The sequence below is a fragment of the Oryzias melastigma genome, linkage group LG7, assembly GCF_002922805.2.
Source record: "Oryzias melastigma strain HK-1 linkage group LG7, ASM292280v2, whole genome shotgun sequence".
NCBI classification, from domain to species: domain Eukaryota; kingdom Metazoa; phylum Chordata; class Actinopteri; order Beloniformes; family Adrianichthyidae; genus Oryzias; species Oryzias melastigma.
Genome location: NC_050518.1, coordinates 17,057,631 through 17,074,051, shown reverse-complemented (window position 1 = coordinate 17,074,051; position 16,421 = coordinate 17,057,631). Strand labels below are relative to the sequence as shown.

General features: G+C 40.1%; 2 protein-coding genes across 2 annotated transcripts; one reads left to right on the top strand and one right to left on the bottom strand.

The window, feature by feature from the left end:
- The first annotated feature begins 852 nt into the window (after positions 1 to 852).
- On the top strand, positions 853 to 7,438 carry wdr13 (WD repeat domain 13). The gene is made up of 10 exons (XM_024292907.2): positions 853 to 990; positions 1,403 to 1,491; positions 1,619 to 1,850; positions 2,195 to 2,304; positions 2,441 to 2,571; positions 2,676 to 2,983; positions 4,946 to 5,126; positions 5,227 to 5,368; positions 5,459 to 5,577; positions 6,601 to 7,438. Exons 2-10 carry the CDS (start codon positions 1,451 to 1,453, stop codon positions 6,783 to 6,785), a joined length of 1,449 nt encoding a protein of 482 aa, XP_024148675.1. The 5' UTR covers positions 853 to 990; positions 1,403 to 1,450; the 3' UTR covers positions 6,786 to 7,438.
- A 1,529-nt stretch (positions 7,439 to 8,967) lies between these two features.
- LOC112159070 (probable G-protein coupled receptor 173) lies at positions 8,968 to 14,457 on the bottom strand. Its single transcript, XM_024292906.2, has 2 exons — positions 12,980 to 14,457; positions 8,968 to 12,082 (listed from the first exon to the last, which is right to left on the bottom strand). The coding sequence occupies exon 2, from the start codon at positions 11,914 to 11,916 to the stop codon at positions 10,720 to 10,722; it is 1,197 nt and encodes a 398-aa protein (XP_024148674.1). The 5' UTR covers positions 11,917 to 12,082; positions 12,980 to 14,457; the 3' UTR covers positions 8,968 to 10,719.
- Positions 14,458 to 16,421: the final 1,964 nt, after the last annotated feature.

The window sequence follows — 16,421 nt, the reverse complement described above, 5'->3', positions numbered from 1 at the left end:
CTTTTTTCATGCCCTCACTGTCCCCTTCACAATAATGTCCTTGCTTTAAACAATAAATAAGGTGGAAAAGCTGTAAAAGCCCATTGTTTTGACCTCGTTCTTGCACCTTGTTCTATTTGCAGGCTAATTTATAACTTACGTCTGTAAAGGTATGGCTTCCAAACACCAAGTTTTTGACCCAGTTTTAAACTCTGCTTTTATTGCTTTTTATTTTTAACTTACCCTTTTTTTCTGTACAACTCCTCCTTTTGGCTGAATTTGTTCAAATACTTTATCTTCCGTTGATTAACAAAATTATATATAATTTGCAGTTTTTATTCAAACATTCCTACAATAAACTTATTATCATCAGATGTCCCTCACTTTGGAGGATGTTTGGAGGATGTTCGATTCAGCAGATTAAATTTTATCCAAAGGTTAACAAAAAAATAATGAATTAAAACGTTATACAACTACAATGGTTGTAGAGTTATTATTAAACATTAAAGTGCTAGTTAACCTGGTAAACGAGATTTAAAAAATGCCCTCTTCAATAATAATGTAAGCATTTTATCAGAACACAGATAACATGTTTCTTAAAAGATCATTTAAATAGATTTGAATCATCAATGGAGATTTAAAAGTGTTTCCATCCATCCTTAATTTAAGAATTTAGAATTATTTAAAAATATAGACAAATTTAGTGTGTGAAAAGCACGAATGTTCTTAATATTGGTAATATTTAAGTATCAAATGAGACTATCAATAGGGTGGGCAATGAAGAAGAAAACGTCTGTTATGGGATATTATTTGTGGAAAAATTTCCTTTGAATATACTAAGAAAAAACCTCAGATCCTTTAATAGAGGTTAAATCTCGCGTTGACACAAACGGTGGAGTTCGAGCAAAAGCTGGGAGTCGTGACCAGGGCTCAGGTGACCATTCCCTGCGATTTCATTGGTCGCTCAAGTCACATGACGGGAAAATCAGCGATGGAGAAAAGCTAAGGAAGGTAAGGCTTTTAAAGACGTTTTCCTTGGCGTTTCCTCCGTTTGTCACTCCAATATACACAGTATACATTGTATGAAAGTAGTAAACAATAGAATATGGAATTTTCAGACACGAAAAATATAGACATTTTGTCTTTTTTTAACGAGAGAATCGCTAAAGAGGACGCGGCTAGCTTGCCAAATGGCTACTGTATGCTAGTTTGGACCAGAACTAAATTATGTAATGTATTATTGCTATATTTGTTTTTTTAATTTGCACACCGCAACTATTTGTTTTCTATTGTTTTGCATAACTATCAGTTTCCACATCGATGATACTAGAAGGGAGGTTTATATCCATATCTGAATCTTGTTAGCTCATCTTAAGGTGGTCTGTTGTTTACACCAAAATGAAGATTTGTTTATTTTTGGCAGGACTCTAGCCTGGCAGAGGCTTCCGCCTTTACTCATTTTGCGTGTGGAATGGCAGCAGTTTGGCAGCAGGTGTTGGCCGTGGACGCAAGGTGATAGTCGTGCATCAACAGCAAAAACTGGGAAGGGAAAATAAAAACCTTCTAGAGAGAGTTTTCTATGCACGTTACTGTTTATTTAAACAAGTTGGTGTTCTGTGTCACTGCTTTCTTCCTCCAGGTACAATGCTTACCGCACGCCCACCTTCCCACAGTTCCGAACTCAGTACATCCGCCGACGCAGCCAGCTGCTCAGAGAGAACGCCAAGTGTGGCTTTGAGCCAGGGCTGCGCAGGCATTACCTGAAGCTGCGCAGTCAGCTGTTGGCCCTGCGCTATGGGCCCCTGTCTGAGCAGAGCAGCTTCAGGGCCAGCAGTGTGCGCAGCTCCCGCACCACACTGGACCGCATGGAGGTCAGACTCAAAGAAACCGAAGGGACAGGGAAAGCGGAAGAGAAGGGTGTCTGTACTAATCTGGTGATGGGGATTTTAAAATAATAGTTGGAAGCTGGAGAAAAAGTTTCAGTTACAACAAATGTGATCCAAGCAATAGCTTTTGTGTTTTTTTCATATTAGGCTGAGCAGCTTGGTTGTAATGGCTGGCAGTGCTTCCAAACATAAGCATTTTACCTTAAAAATGCATGGTCATTTCATTGGACTTTCAAAAATGCCTGAATTGTTGTTGCATAATTAGTCAGGAATGTGTTTCAGTTTTGGCTTTTCTCTCGTTTGTCTTGTTTGCTTCTCCTCTCTGGTAGGACTTTGAGGAGGACCCCCGTGCCCAAGGGGCTCGAGGTCATCGCCGCTCTGTCAGCAGAGGTTCATACCAGCTACAGGCCCAGATGAACAGAGCCGTCTATGATGAGAGGTGCTTGAAATTAAAGATGTCTTAAACGCAGAAGTCCTGTCCAAAATAGTCTTCTTTTCTCTTGTTTTTGCACTTGTGAGTGGTACCAGAGCATTGTAAGGTGCTTTAACCTGGTGGTTAATTTTTCTGTCTCCAGGCCTCCGGGCAGCTTGGTGCCCACGTCAGTGGCGGAGGCCAGTCGTGCTATGGCAGGAGACACAACTTTGAGTGAAAACTATGCTTTTGCTGGCATGCACCACATATTTGATCAACATGTTGACTCTGCTGGTATTTCCCTTTCCTTAAATATACATTTGGGAATCGCTTGTATCAGTGTGAGTATGTTTAATTTGTTAATGCCTTTTTTTGCCCCCTCTCTCTCACCCTTCAAGTCCCTCGTCTGCAGTTTGCCAACGATGACAAGCACCTCCTGGCCTGCTGCTCGTTGGATGCCACGCTGTCTATTATGATGTTGTCTCCCCCTCCTGCAAGCGTGAAGGTGACCCTGAAAGGCCACGCCGGTCCCGTTACCGACTTCGCCTGGTCTCTGAGCAATGACATCATCGTGTCGACGTCATTGGATGGGACCCTGCGCATTTGGAACACGGAGGACGGTCGGTGCATTCGAGAGGTCAGGGACCCAGACTCCAGTGAGCTGCTCTGCTGCACCTTCCAGCCCATGAACAACAACCTAACAGTGGTGAGTCTCTTTCAGACACATTTGTGTTTTTTGCTTTTTTGCCACCCAAAGCAAAGGTTATAAACATACCTATATGAACCTCTTGGGGAAAAAATATGATGGATTTTAAGACATTACAATAATTTACAGACCCTTTGTTTCAAATGTATTTCAAAATGTCTCACACTTAGATTAAGGACAGGGTAAGGTTCAACCACATTAGCAGTGTTCTGGCCCTGGGAGCTTATACCACCCTAAAATGACTACACTTAATGGATTTTTCTGGGAAATAAGTTAATGGTGGCTGACTAAAGTTACAGGCTTTGCTGTAAAATGAGTAACTTTAGATATATGTAATTTTTTAGGCAGTTTTTTTTACCTTATTTGATTTATTTTTTTTCTTGAGAAGGCAAATAATATTCAGGTTTAAGGTCCACCATTGTACATTCTTGCCTTTTTGTTTATGACAGAAAAAGAACACAAAGCGAATCATTCACACACAAGTTATAAAGAGTAAAAAAAAAGCTAAACTTCTTTAAGGGGGGTCACATTGCCATTTATATAAGCTATCAATAGAATTCAATTGCATACATCTCAGTTTGATTTATGAAAAGTCTGACCAAGTTGGTTTTACATAATTGTCCATTTTGACCATATTTTATGGAATGTTTCTGTCCGTACTTGGATTTTGTGGCAGTTTTGAGTTAAATGCATCCATTGCTCAGATAGAAAATCTGAAACATTTTCAGACATTTGTTTTTATCAAGTAAAAATTACAGCATTTTAGGATTTACCAAATGTGTAAAACCTTTTACTTAACCGCATGCCATTTTGTGATCAGTAAAATGTGCATTTTTTCTACCTGTTTTTAGATTCCTGAAGCATTTTGAGCTTTTCCGATTGTTTTTCGTGACAGTTAGTGGTTTTCTGTACAACAACTCACTGGTAATAATGTTCTGAGAATAAATGTGAGCTCCATATTCTTTTTGTCTGCATCTATTGTAGTTTATTAACCACTGTGGTCATCTGGATTGTTATGAATTTCGTGCAAAGTGACTGTGATAAACATGCAATTTTCCATGTGTTTTCACCTACTGCTGTTATATTTCCAGCCTCTCTTTCATGACCATCTCATTTGTAGAAATAATTTGGTTTAAAACAAAGATTGTCATTTTTTTTATATATATGTTCGTTTGATAGTTGAGGCAGCCCTCCGCTAACCTCCCTGAGTTGGTTGATGAGGAGGTGAGGTACAAAAACTTTTAGAAAAATAATAATAATTAAAAACAATCCCTTTAATTTGTGAAATTGACACCAAAACCAATATGAGTTTTCTTTGGGAATAATCACAGTTTGATGATATTCCTGCAGAAAAAGTCTTGAAACAATATTACTTTACTTGCTAATTAAAACGATGTATGTACTGACTATTTTATTAACAAATAAGATTCTCTTGAGTAGTTTATTAGTCTAATTAAGAGTTTTTCTTACAGCTTGTTTGTTCTTAAAGTTTTATAAAAACAGGAAATATCATAGGAAGAGGTAAACATTTGTAAATTGCATTTAAGTGTTACTGATTTGTGCCAGATGATTGGTGTCGAGTTGTCATGAGAAGCCTGTGAGACCGATAACTTCTGAAAAACACCAATTACTGAGTATGTGTGAAGAACAATCCTGCAGTTTTATAGCAACACTTTCACTGTTTTGGACTGGAAGCCTTTATCTTGCGCCGCATGTTTTGCTCTTACTTTGCCTAAAAATAAACACACTTATGTGAGATTTTTGGAAGGGAAGTTTGTTTACTAAAAGGTGCAAATGGGAACAAAACCTATGAATGAAGGAATCCTATTCTAAATAAAGTTAAATAACAGAATCATACCTAAAGCTGCATATTTCTCCATGTCTGTTTTTCTGTAGACATCAGTCATTTTCTCTGAGCTTCTGCATGATAACGATCGAGCTGCTCGCCGTTTCCTCTTTCAGGTTGGAAATGGCAAGAACCACCTGCAGGTGGTTAACATCTCCACTGGGAAGAAGGTGAAGGGGGGCTCCAGCAAGCTGACGGGCCGCGTGCTGTCGCTCTCCTTTGACGCTCCGGGGAGGATCCTTTGGGCTGGGGATGACAGAGGGAGCATCTTCTCCTTCCTCTTTGACATGGCGACTGGTAAAGTTGCATTACGATAAGTCATCATAGAGGAAACTGTTGATGCATCTTTTTGGCGCTCTTGTGGTTATTCCCTCCTCTCTTGCTCCCAACCCCGCAGGAAAGCTAACCAAAGCCAAGCGTCTGGTGGTGAGTGAGGGCACCTCCATCTGCAGCATATCTGCTCGCTCCTGGATCAGCCGAGAGGCCAGAGACCCCTCCCTGCTGGTCAATGCGTGTTTAAATAAACTTCTGCTGTACAGGTCAGGCTCGGAGCATTACGAACAAATGTTTTTCCGTGTGTTGGTCTGGAGACTTATTTTTTGAACATTTGTGCTATTTTTGCTGGTCAGAGTGGTGGACAATGAAGGGACACTACAGCTAAAGAGGAGCTTCCCCATCCAGCACGGCTCTCAACCCGTTCGTAGCATCTTCTGCCCTCTCATGTCTTTCAGACAAGGAGCCTGTGTAGGTAAGGTGACGTGGAGCTGCTGATGGGCTCCTGCTGTGAACAGGAAAGTGGAGCACAGCGTTACACCACTGCATGCTGTCTTGCAGAAATTAGCGATCTATCATAAACGTGCATTAAATAGCCAAATAACCTTTTATCTGTCACTTATAGAACTATTTCCTGTCAGTTGTGGTCAGAAAAAGCTACCAAGAAGTACAACTGTGTGTTCCAAACTAAAAACATCATTTTGGAGTTTTCATTTACGACTCTCTAACCCCTAAAAGACTGTATAGCGCAGGACTATCCAGTATGACGTCACTCATTTGCCAAAGTTAATATAAATATTTTACGAAGCAATCCATTGTGTTCCGATGACGAAAACTTGGATAATTTATTTAAAAAAAAACACATGTATTCATTTTTTTCAAATGACAAACAGTTCAAATGTAATGCATTGTGGTCTATATTTGCTAATCTAGTGAACATCTAGAGCAGGAGTCTGCAACCTTTAACATTAAAAGAGCCGTTTGATTCAGGTTCTGATTAGATCCTCCAGCTGCAGCAGATTAACTTTAATTAAAAGAAACATGAGATTATCTATGTTACGACTTTGATGTCCCTTCATCCTTTTTCTTCTTTTACTAGTGAATAAAAACACAAGTGTTTTTAAGTGTAGAATCCTCTTTGTAAATGTAAATACAATAAAATAATGTCACTCTGATGATAAACCACTTTGACATTAAGTTAATCCTTTTATTATTTTGATCAGTTTGGCCTATCTGCCATATCAAAAATCTAAACATAAATTAATTAGTTAAATAATTAGTTAAGTCTGAAGTTTGCTTTGAAGCCAAAGAGCCACAATGGAGGGATAAAGGATTTTTGAAAAATTGGCATCCTATTTACTATCCCTTATTACTTTAAGATCATTTCAAAGCAACTTTTACTACAAATGCATTTTTTTAGCTACATTTCTTTGTTGTTTTTCTTCTGTATTTTTGTCAAAATCGTCCATATTTTTCTTGGTTTCTTCTTCTACGGTAGTAACCGGGAGTGAGGACGGCTGCGTCTACTTCTTTGACGTGGAGCGCAACACCAAGGCCATAGTTAACAAGTTGCAAGGTCACGGGGGTCCTGTTTTGGACGTGAGCTTCAACTGTGACGAGAGCTTGCTGGCTTCGTCCGATTCCACCGGCATGGTCATCATCTGGAGGCGGGAGCAGAAGTGACCGAATCCCAGACCAGACAGCCTCCCCACACCGCCGAGGCCCGCTGCTCCTCCGCCGTCCGATAACTCTCTCCGTAGATGTACACTGGAATGTAACCGGCTCCATCAAATTTTTCATGTTATGATACTCAAGTGCAATCAAATAGAACACCGCCCCGTGTAGGTGATGGAGATGTTTTATTAATTTATGTGTGTGCCTGAGTCTGTGTGTGTGAGTCCCTCCAACAACTACAGCTGAGACATTCATGGCTTTTCCGTATGAAAAGAGCACTACTTCCATGCATGTGTCATCGCTTACCTACAGCCTGCGTAGGTCTGACTGAATTCATGTGCAGAGGATGCTATAGAATCTAACAGGAAAAAAAAGCTACACTTTTGTCCCACACTGACATTCCCTCTGGCTTCGATGTAGTTCACTATTTATGTAACTTGTTATTCAAGCCGTGTAATGAAGTGTAGTGAAGCTGCCTTGTAGACTTTCTGTTGCCCGTTTCCCTTTAAAAATCATGTGCATGTAACTGAAATTGCAGTCTTGTATTTGGCATTTCAGTCTCGCAGCAAATGTGTTTGTACTTATGTTTTTGTGTACTCCGTTATTGATGGCTACAGGTTCACAATCATTATTTAACACAAAATAAACTATGTTAAGGTTTACGAGGGTTTGTGTCCTTTTAAAACGTTTATTTGATGTTTTTGCAAAACAAAAATACCAGTTTCTAAATACCTAAAAATAGTAGCATAAATAAGGATTCTGTATGGAAATTTTGGTAGTTGAAGTATTAGTACTTTTAATTGGATATGATTCAGTGCTATAGTTGTACTTATAGCACATCTATAAAGTTTCAGGAGTAACTCAAAACAGTGGATTACTGTAATCTCTTCACAATTTTGAGGAATACTTAAAAAAAAATGTATAAACTCCTGACTATTTTTGCATATTCTAAAAAAAAGCTCCATAAAAGTATTAATTTTAATAACTCATGTATGCCTCTATTCAAGATTTCTTTTCTATTCTCATAAATCCATTCTCAAATGTCAGAGCGAATATCTCATTTAGCAATGTTCTATTTTCATTATATGAAACCTTTTCTAAATAAAATGTTCAAATAAGGTCATTTTCTATTACACTAGATATGCATTCATGATTTGTAAATATCTGATAAATTTAGCTGTAAAAGCAATTTGTTTGAGGTGTTTAACATTTAAAAACAGCATTTTCCTAGTTACCTCCTAAAGCTCCCGAGTGTTTGTTGTGCAGAATCCAGTAAATGGCTGCTATGCAGCAAAGAAAAAAAAATATCCCGACTAAGAAATAGTTGCTAATTAAAGACTGGAAGCTAATGGATCGGGTCAGCATAAAAGATTTCCAGTGCATTCACTCCAATAAAAAAAAAAAAAAAAAAACAGGAGGCCTCGTCACAAAGCTTTTTCTATTTACTATTTTTTTTTCTTTAGTTATCTTTAGGAAGAAGCCTAAAAATAAGCTTTTCGGCTCTGCCTCAGCATCACATCTGAGGAAAAAGAGAACAACCTGTCAAGCGTGCATTATTTAAAGAACGTTTGCACAAGTGATGCTGCTTGAAAAGTTGTTTTTTTCTTCTGTTAGTCTGATTTTTGGAACAAAAACAACAAAAAGTCAAGTAATGAACCCAAAAGAATAAGTAAATACACATTCTCTGCAAAAGACTTGACCCTAATCCTTAAATTATTTGTGTAAATGAGGTTATTATATTCTCTTAGGGTAGAAAATGAGTAGTTATTCATCATTTATCCAGATGTAGATAAACATCCATGTTATGGTGCTCTGTTTTTGTTAATTTATGGTTTTAATACTTGGTTGGTCTTTTTTGGGACTTGAGTACTAAAAATCAGAGCATTACTACAGGAAACTGCTGTGGTTTAAAAGTTAATGTGAAGAGGCCTTTTCTTTGCATGTATTTTTTTTTTCTTAATTTAGTCCTTGATTAAACTCTAACAGTCAAGAGGTCAGGTTTAATTCTGCTTTAAAGCACCAATCTAAAATACATTTCTGGAAAGAAAAAGGAGGTGCACCTTACTTTTTGACACAAAGATTTATACTTTAAGATTAGATTATATTTTTTATAAAATCATCATTTTTGTGACACAAATACTGAAGACATTAAACTTAAAACTGTTTTTCTTTCCATACAGGAATTTCAGAGTTAAGAATTCATCAAAAGTAGAGTCTTTATTGATGAGAGGGCAAAAGAACCTCCTCAGTTAAACTGTACAGTTACAGAATATCATCTCGCCAAGGAATGCTAGATGTAAAAATTATGGGCCACTTCTTGCTTTTTTCTCAATTCTTCGTCCACGCCAACATTTGTACAAGCTGCAATGACCAGTCCTGAATCTATGAACCGCAGTGGAATGCATGCTAGTACAGTATGCTGTGCAAGTGTCCACATTAAGAAAATTGACTGCACATATATATCTATGCCAAAAAAGGTCCTGGCGGTCAAACATTTGCGTTACATGAATTGTAATTTGGGTGTAACCTCAGCCCGTTTTCACACACTGGCCTGCAGTAGTTCAGATTTGATCCAGACGCTTAAATTGTGACATTTATACTGAGGAGGAAAAGTGAGATGCTCCTGTTTCCTTCAAAGTTAGTGCCACTTCCCCTTTTAGTCATATACAATAACAGTACAGTACTTTAAAACATTCCCAGGGCCATCATTTGCAAATACACATACATTTTGCTCATTTTTTTTAAATGATGTCATATACATACATCATTATTCAAGTCATTAAATCCCATTTTTCTGTTTGCGATATACAAGTGTTACAATCCATCAGTCTCCATCTCATTATCCTTGTGTTTCACATTTACTTGCACAAAGCTTTTTCAAAAAAAGAAAAAAAATCACATCACATATCCAATTTGGAGAAATGATAATTTTCCAAATCATAGTTGCTGATTTTTGCATGATTTTTTCGACAACATAAAGTAGGCTACTTTCATTGGGACCCAGTGTGACTGGAGCCTGTGTTATCATCATGTCTGTCAGTCTTTTTCTGCTTCCCCCTCTCTGTCTTGTCTCTACACGTTTTCCCCTCACACATACACAGAAATGTCATATAAAAACACACAATTAGGAATGTGCATTCCTGTACAGTCTATACAATATGAAATCAAGCCATATCTCAAAATAGTGTCATCTGCTTAACATGTTTCCTTTACAAATAAAGCAAAAACAGGCATTTTTTTCATGATACAAAGAAACCTGACACGCCCTAAATCAAGTCCTATAAAAGGAAACAAAAAAACAAGCATGTAAGGGTTTTTTGGGTTTACAACAGCTATTTAAATGTATCCAAATGTATTGGGTCTGTTTAATATTCATCAGTCTTCCTTGAATTACATGAAAAGGCGTCCAAGGTGGTCTGATCGCCCCTTTCCGTTTGAGTTCTTTGATGTGTTTCGGAGCAATCGCCCCTCCGATCAGATTGACACCCCCCCTACAGTCACAATCCACTGCACATTTCTTCAAAGGTTTGGGTTTTTGCGGTGCCCGCGCGTGCGGCACAAACTAGTTCTCAGGTGAAAGCTCTCGGGCGTGTCCGTCATAAATAAGGCAACGTTATTTCAGAATGGCATGTGTCACACTTTGTCGGAGTGGTGGTTGTTGAATTGTTCCAAACAAGTAATGAAACAGTACAACATCAGAAATATATACGCTCAAAGAGTTACAAAGGTTCTTCTTTTTATTGCCCTTTCCAAACCTGTGCAGCACACATTTATTCAAATGTCGTTCTCCAAAGCTTGGCACTGTGCCGGCATTGAAGGAAAACTGGACTTTGTTGTGCAAAACAACAAAACTGGACATTAAACCAACAGCTTTACAATATAACGGCTCTCTAAATTTATCTTAAAACTTAAGAGCTTCCCCCTTTGTTCACCTTGCTTGTTCTCACATTATGCAGTAGGCCTCATCTTGGGGTAGGTGTTGTTTAGTCCTCCAGTAGGTAGGCAAGTGAGCTCTCAGCACTTTCCTCAGGTCCTCGTTGAGCAAGAGGCAAAAGATGGGGTTGACTCCAGCTTGGGCAAAGCTCATCCACACTGTGATGGAAAGGTACCTGTGGGGGATGGTGCATGACTGGACAAAGACCCTCCAGAAGCACGCCACGATGTAGGGTGCCCAGAGGACCAGGAAAAGCAAGGTGATGGTGTAGAACATCCTGCCCAGCCTCCTCTCTGACCTCACTTCCTCCATCCCAAGCAGCCGCCGGTGCTGATTGTGTAAATTTTGCCTGATGCCCAGCAGAGTGGGTGGCATGGGGCCACGACCGAACCCTGCAATCCAGTTGGCCGCAGCTTGCCCCGTGGCCCCAGGACCGTGGAAGGTCCAGTTTTGGCTAATAGCTGGCACTAGCTGGACAGGTTTCATCTTGCGGTGTCTGTATTCAAACAACAGCAGCTTGGCGTAGAAGCCGTGGGTGGCCAGAACCACAACAGCAAGCATGAGCATGAATCCCAGGGTGTCGTTGTTCTTCAGGTAGCGATGTTCGAAAATGCACTGGTCTTCGTCACTGATGAACTTGTAGGTCCCCACGTCGAAGACAGGTGGGAAGGCCATGGCCACCGCCAGGGTCCACACCATGCAAATGATGGCGGCGCAGGTCCAGATGGTCATGCGTTTGGCGTAGAAACGGTGATGGGCGATGGCAAGGTAGCGAGTGACAGCCACACAGAACAGCATAAAGGCCGCGTGAAAACAAAAGAGCACAGCCATGAACGCCACGACCTTACAACTCAGGGCACTGTAAGTCCAGGCAGAGCTGTTGTGGACGGAGACCAGCACGAAGGGGAAGCAGGCAGCAGACCGAACTGCATCGGCCAGGCACAGGTCCAGAAGAAAGAAATATGGAGCCTTGTGGAGTGTCCTGTCTCGCAGCACCAGCATGGAGATTAAGAGGTTCCCTACAAGGCTGACGCAAATGATCAGCCCCAAAAAGATCAGTTTGAAGTAGGCAGACAAATCAGTGGAGGAGATTCCTGTGCTGCTGCTGTTATCACTGCTGCTGCTTCTTGTTCCTATTCCACCATGGAAAGCCGCCATCGCCACCAAACCGCCAGGGCCATCAATGGCGAAGCTCTGGTTAGTCATTCTATTACCTTCAACAAGAGCCTGCCTGATCTGGGCCCTTTATCAACAGTAACGATCCTCCTACAGCCGTCGTCGCCAACAGCTCTCTCGTCTTCACAAGGAGAGGCCTTAAGGATCTTTTCTACACGACAGAATCATCTTTCCTCTTTGTCTGAAGCCTCACCACCTGGGGAAAGAGACACGTTTTAGAGAGGGAAAAAGCCACCTGCTTGATACAGCTCACTAAAAAGCAGACCTCAAATGTAAAAAAAAAATCATGGGACACAGACGGGTTGTGTTGTGCAGTGATGTGGAAACCTTGGCCTTCCTGTTTCCGTAGCGCTGGGACCAGACCAGTAGCTCTACAGCATGCCAGCTCCTTGGCTCTCTCAGTAATTACCTTGCCCGTTGCTAAGATACTACAGCTCACATACTTTGTGCAAGTGTGGGTGTTTGAGTGAATGCATGGGGGCGTACAGGGGGGATGGAGCAGACACAGCATAACCAACACCGGGCATGTCCAACAGAGATGTTGTAAATGAGCAAAGAACATTTGATGCGTTCTGTCGGCCGCAGGTGCGTGACGACCAGATCGAGAGCACGAGGGTGGGATCTGTACCATTCATAGCACAGAATAAATATGGCAACATAACAGCAGAGCGGGCAGCCATTTGGCTTCTTTTTTTTTCTCTTGTGCTGTTTAAGGCAGTATGATTATTTTAGACATCTCTGTTCTTGATGGGATTTCTTTCAAAAGGGTTGATGAAAATGAGACAAATAGATGCAAATTTGAAGATAAAATCCATCTGACACAAAAAAATATATTCATTTGGATGTGCGTGAGATGGCAACAAGAGACGGTGATACTGGTTTGGGTGGGCCTCTTCTATGTAGGCCATGATCACAATATGATTGTAACTGTAATCTCTTTTTATATACAGAGCAGCCCTCTACCACCTTGACAAATATCATTTCACTTGATTAAATAGGCCGGAGGTGGATGAAAGAACAGACGAACAGGTGTCAAAATCCCCCCTCTGATGTGTTTTTGTGTGTATCTGAGGCGCGAGATGGCAAACCTTACCTTTCATTCCCTCATTTTTTGTGTGTCTTCCGTTAAAAACAAAGACAGAAGAGGGTGAGAGCCCAGTCGCTTGGTTGCACTGTTCATCAAATCGACAGGAAAACACATAATAAAGATTCATGCTCCTGGAGGTGCTCTCAGGCGGAAACAACACCTGTTATGCATCAATCCACCGCAAAAAAAGTAACCGAATCGAGGAACATGGAGCAAACATGAGACTGTCAAATAATCAACAGCTGATCAAACGATCCGTGATCAGAGGCTGTGATGCTGATGAGAGATATGTCTTACCCAAAAAATACAAAACACACACACATCCACCGCCACCCTTTCACAGCCTCACAGAGAGGGATGTGTCCATTTGAATATCATCCGAGAAAAACAGCTTTTGTGTCGAAGATGAGGCTCCAGAGGGCGAGAAATCAAAAAAACACCTTTTTTTCCTCCCTTTTTTTGGTTCCTCGGATCATAAATCCAAAATGATGTCAGATTTTCAATGCTTTACAATAACCCACCCACAGGAAAAAAAGATCGCGCATCCCCTAAATGGATCGTCTTGGCGTGTATATTGGCCAGTGGCAGCAGGACAATTAGTCCACACAGACGACAACCTCGATACGACTCTATTCCCCATCTTTCGGTTTAAAAACATAAAACAAGAGGGACGGGGCGAAAAAATCGCAGGGCCTGTACCCCGAACTGTCAATCTGCAGTCTTTGTTTTGGCTGTCCTGCGAAGGTGGACTACATCTTAACGGTCCTCAGTGAAAGCCCTCCATGACAGACCGGGGGAGAGGAGAGAGAGAAGAAAAAAACCTCCATAAAAATAAATTCCGCTGATAAAAATGAGGATTCCCCCCCTCCTTCTCCTCCTCGCGATTGAAGCCACGCTGAAAGAAAGAAAATAAAGAAAATTAAAAAAAAAAATAAAACAAAAACAGCACGGCGGGATCAGGCGAATTATTCCTGAATAATCCCAATTATGGCTGCTTGTGAGGAGGCAGCTCGCACATTCGCGGAAAGCGTCGGTTTTGTTCGGAGGCAGGGAGACAGGGGGAGGCGGGAGGAGAGAGGAGGAGGAGAGGGGAGGAGGTGGGCCTGTTGTGCAGTGCTGTGGGCCACGACTGGAAAGGGATGTTGTGTTCAGCCGTCATTCCGCACGGAGCCGGTTGTTTCCTGCACGGGGGCGCCAGCTGTCAGATCTCTGTCCTCGACAGGCGGGCTGGGGGTGACCGGACCCCAAATAACAGGCACGAGCCCGACAGGGCCGCAGCAAAGGATTCTGGGTCCTGTGACACCAGGATGGTCCTCCATTTTAAAAAAATGAAAAGGCGGAAAGGAATGAAAATATCAAAGACAAACAGGCGATAAAGTGTAAGTAATTTAACTGGAAACACAATGGGAGCTCCAGTTTTTGTCTTTTAATAGAAAATAAAAAATTATATTTATCAACAAAAAGCACAGTTAGCTGCTTAAGTAGGTGTTGTAAAAAGTGTAGAAAAGTGCTATATAAATATACGTAATTTACCATATTAATTTTGTTGCTAATCATATTTTAAAACAGTCACTGCAAAGCAAGGGTGTCAAACTAAATCGTGCAGGGGGCCAAAATCCAAAACACACCTTAGGTGGCGGCCCGAACAAACATTTATTGAACATACTAAAACTAAATTTTTACAGCTTTAAAAACATAGCTTTTTAACATTACTATGAATAAAAACCGGCAAGAATATTCCAGAATAAATCCTTAAACCGTAAATAACTTTCAATATTTAATCTCCATAAAAATATATTTTGTCAAAGTTAAACAAGTTAGAAATGAGCGAACAATGACATTGTGTTATTAATAACAATAAAAATAAAATTAGAGGGTCGAATACAATTACCCCTCCAGGAATATTATGGAAGCATGTTATATTCAATAAAAAACATGTTTTTTTAAACGTTTTTAATGCTAATTTCATCCCTTGTTTTTTTCTGCTAATTTTTTACTCCAATGAAAATTGTGTTTTGGTGTTTTTAATGTGCTCTTAAAGCGGTTTTCTCATAATGGAGGACATATATAAAATAATTTAGGATTAAAACTACATTTTTGGGAGTATTTCTTTATTCAAATCCTGATGGTTTTGGAGCAGACAAAATCCCATGGTTTGAAAAAGCTCAGATTTGATATGCACCAACTGTCATGGATGGCCAAAGTCTGCCTTCTCGGCTCCAATTCAAAATCCAAAGACAAATAGATCCATTTACGCCCTTGTTTTCCTCATCTGAGCTGTCATGTGGCTCAAAACTGTACAGGATAGCTCCAAAATTGTGCAACCGTAATGCATTGTGTTCTATATATGCTAACAGAATGAGCATCAATGCACGCTAGTTTTTTGCAAAGACTTCTGGGAAATTTCTAGTGCACTAGATTCAGACAGGCCTACAAAATGGCGAACGCACTATATAGTGAGTAGGGAAGGAATTCAGAGATAGCCAGATAGTACCTGTAAACAAAGGAATGCTGAATCAGAATCAGAATCAGAAAAACTTTATTGGTCCCAGAGGGCAATTCATTTGTAGACTACCAGTGCAGTTTCTCACACACACAACACGGTCACATTAATTGCTGGGATATCAACGTAGGGCTACTTCTGCGCCAACTGTCCTTCCCACAATGCAGATGCAAATTTCTGCAGGTGTTGGGTTTTTTTCTCTTTGTATAAACACAACTTAACTACTGTCTGCAAATTTCCCCTGTGTGTTTGTGTGGCTCTGTTGCAAACTGGTGACCTGATTAGGTTGTAGTCCACCTTCAACAGTTAGTGGGTTGGAACCACACCTTACCTGTGACCCCATAAGGGATTCAGTGGGTTCTGAAGATGGATAAATATAAAAGTGCAGTTTTTTAAACTAGTAAATGGTTTTAAAAAAGTACTCTAAGGCATGTAGTTCTTAAAAAAATAGCAAGAAATCACAAAAAATAGCACAAATTATTAGAATGTTTTTTTCTTTTTATATTGAAAACGATGCCCTTCCATACAATATAAAACCTCTATATAACTTTATTAAGATTTGACCCAGTTTTTGACTTTTTTAAAACGCAATTTTGTGACATCTTTGGACCCTGTAGCTTACTACTCCGTAGAGCTTTAACAACTTATGCGTTTCAACGTTTTCCACCCAAATACACTCCACTGAGACACCCCCTGCTGTTCTATAGCCTTGCAATAGAAGATAAGAGTTAACACTTCATTAAAGGACCATTTCAAGTATATTACACGCTAAATTCAAATAATACATTTTTAATCAGCACAATTCCTTACATTTTGGTTCTTTGTATTACATTGTTCTCATTATTTTTAAGCAAGCTAGAGCATTCATAATTTAGTTAATTTTGCACTGTGTTAGGTTTTTTTTGTCTAATTTGGATGTTTGCATTGTTTGCTTGGCTAATTGGA

Bases quoted from the DNA above. Each gene is read 5' to 3' on its own strand.
- wdr13 (XM_024292907.2), top strand. From the start codon at position 1,451: ATGGCAGCAGTTTGGCAGCAGGTGTTGGCCGTGGACGCAAG. The intron at 1,851-2,194 runs GTCAGACTCAAA...CCTCTCTGGTAG, and splicing joins CCACACTGGACCGCATGGAG to GACTTTGAGGAGGACCCCCG. The intron at 5,369-5,458 runs GTCAGGCTCGGA...TTTGCTGGTCAG, and splicing joins AATAAACTTCTGCTGTACAG to AGTGGTGGACAATGAAGGGA.
- LOC112159070 (XM_024292906.2), bottom strand. From the start codon at position 11,916: ATGACTAACCAGAGCTTCGCCATTGATGGCCCTGGCGGTTTGGTGGCG.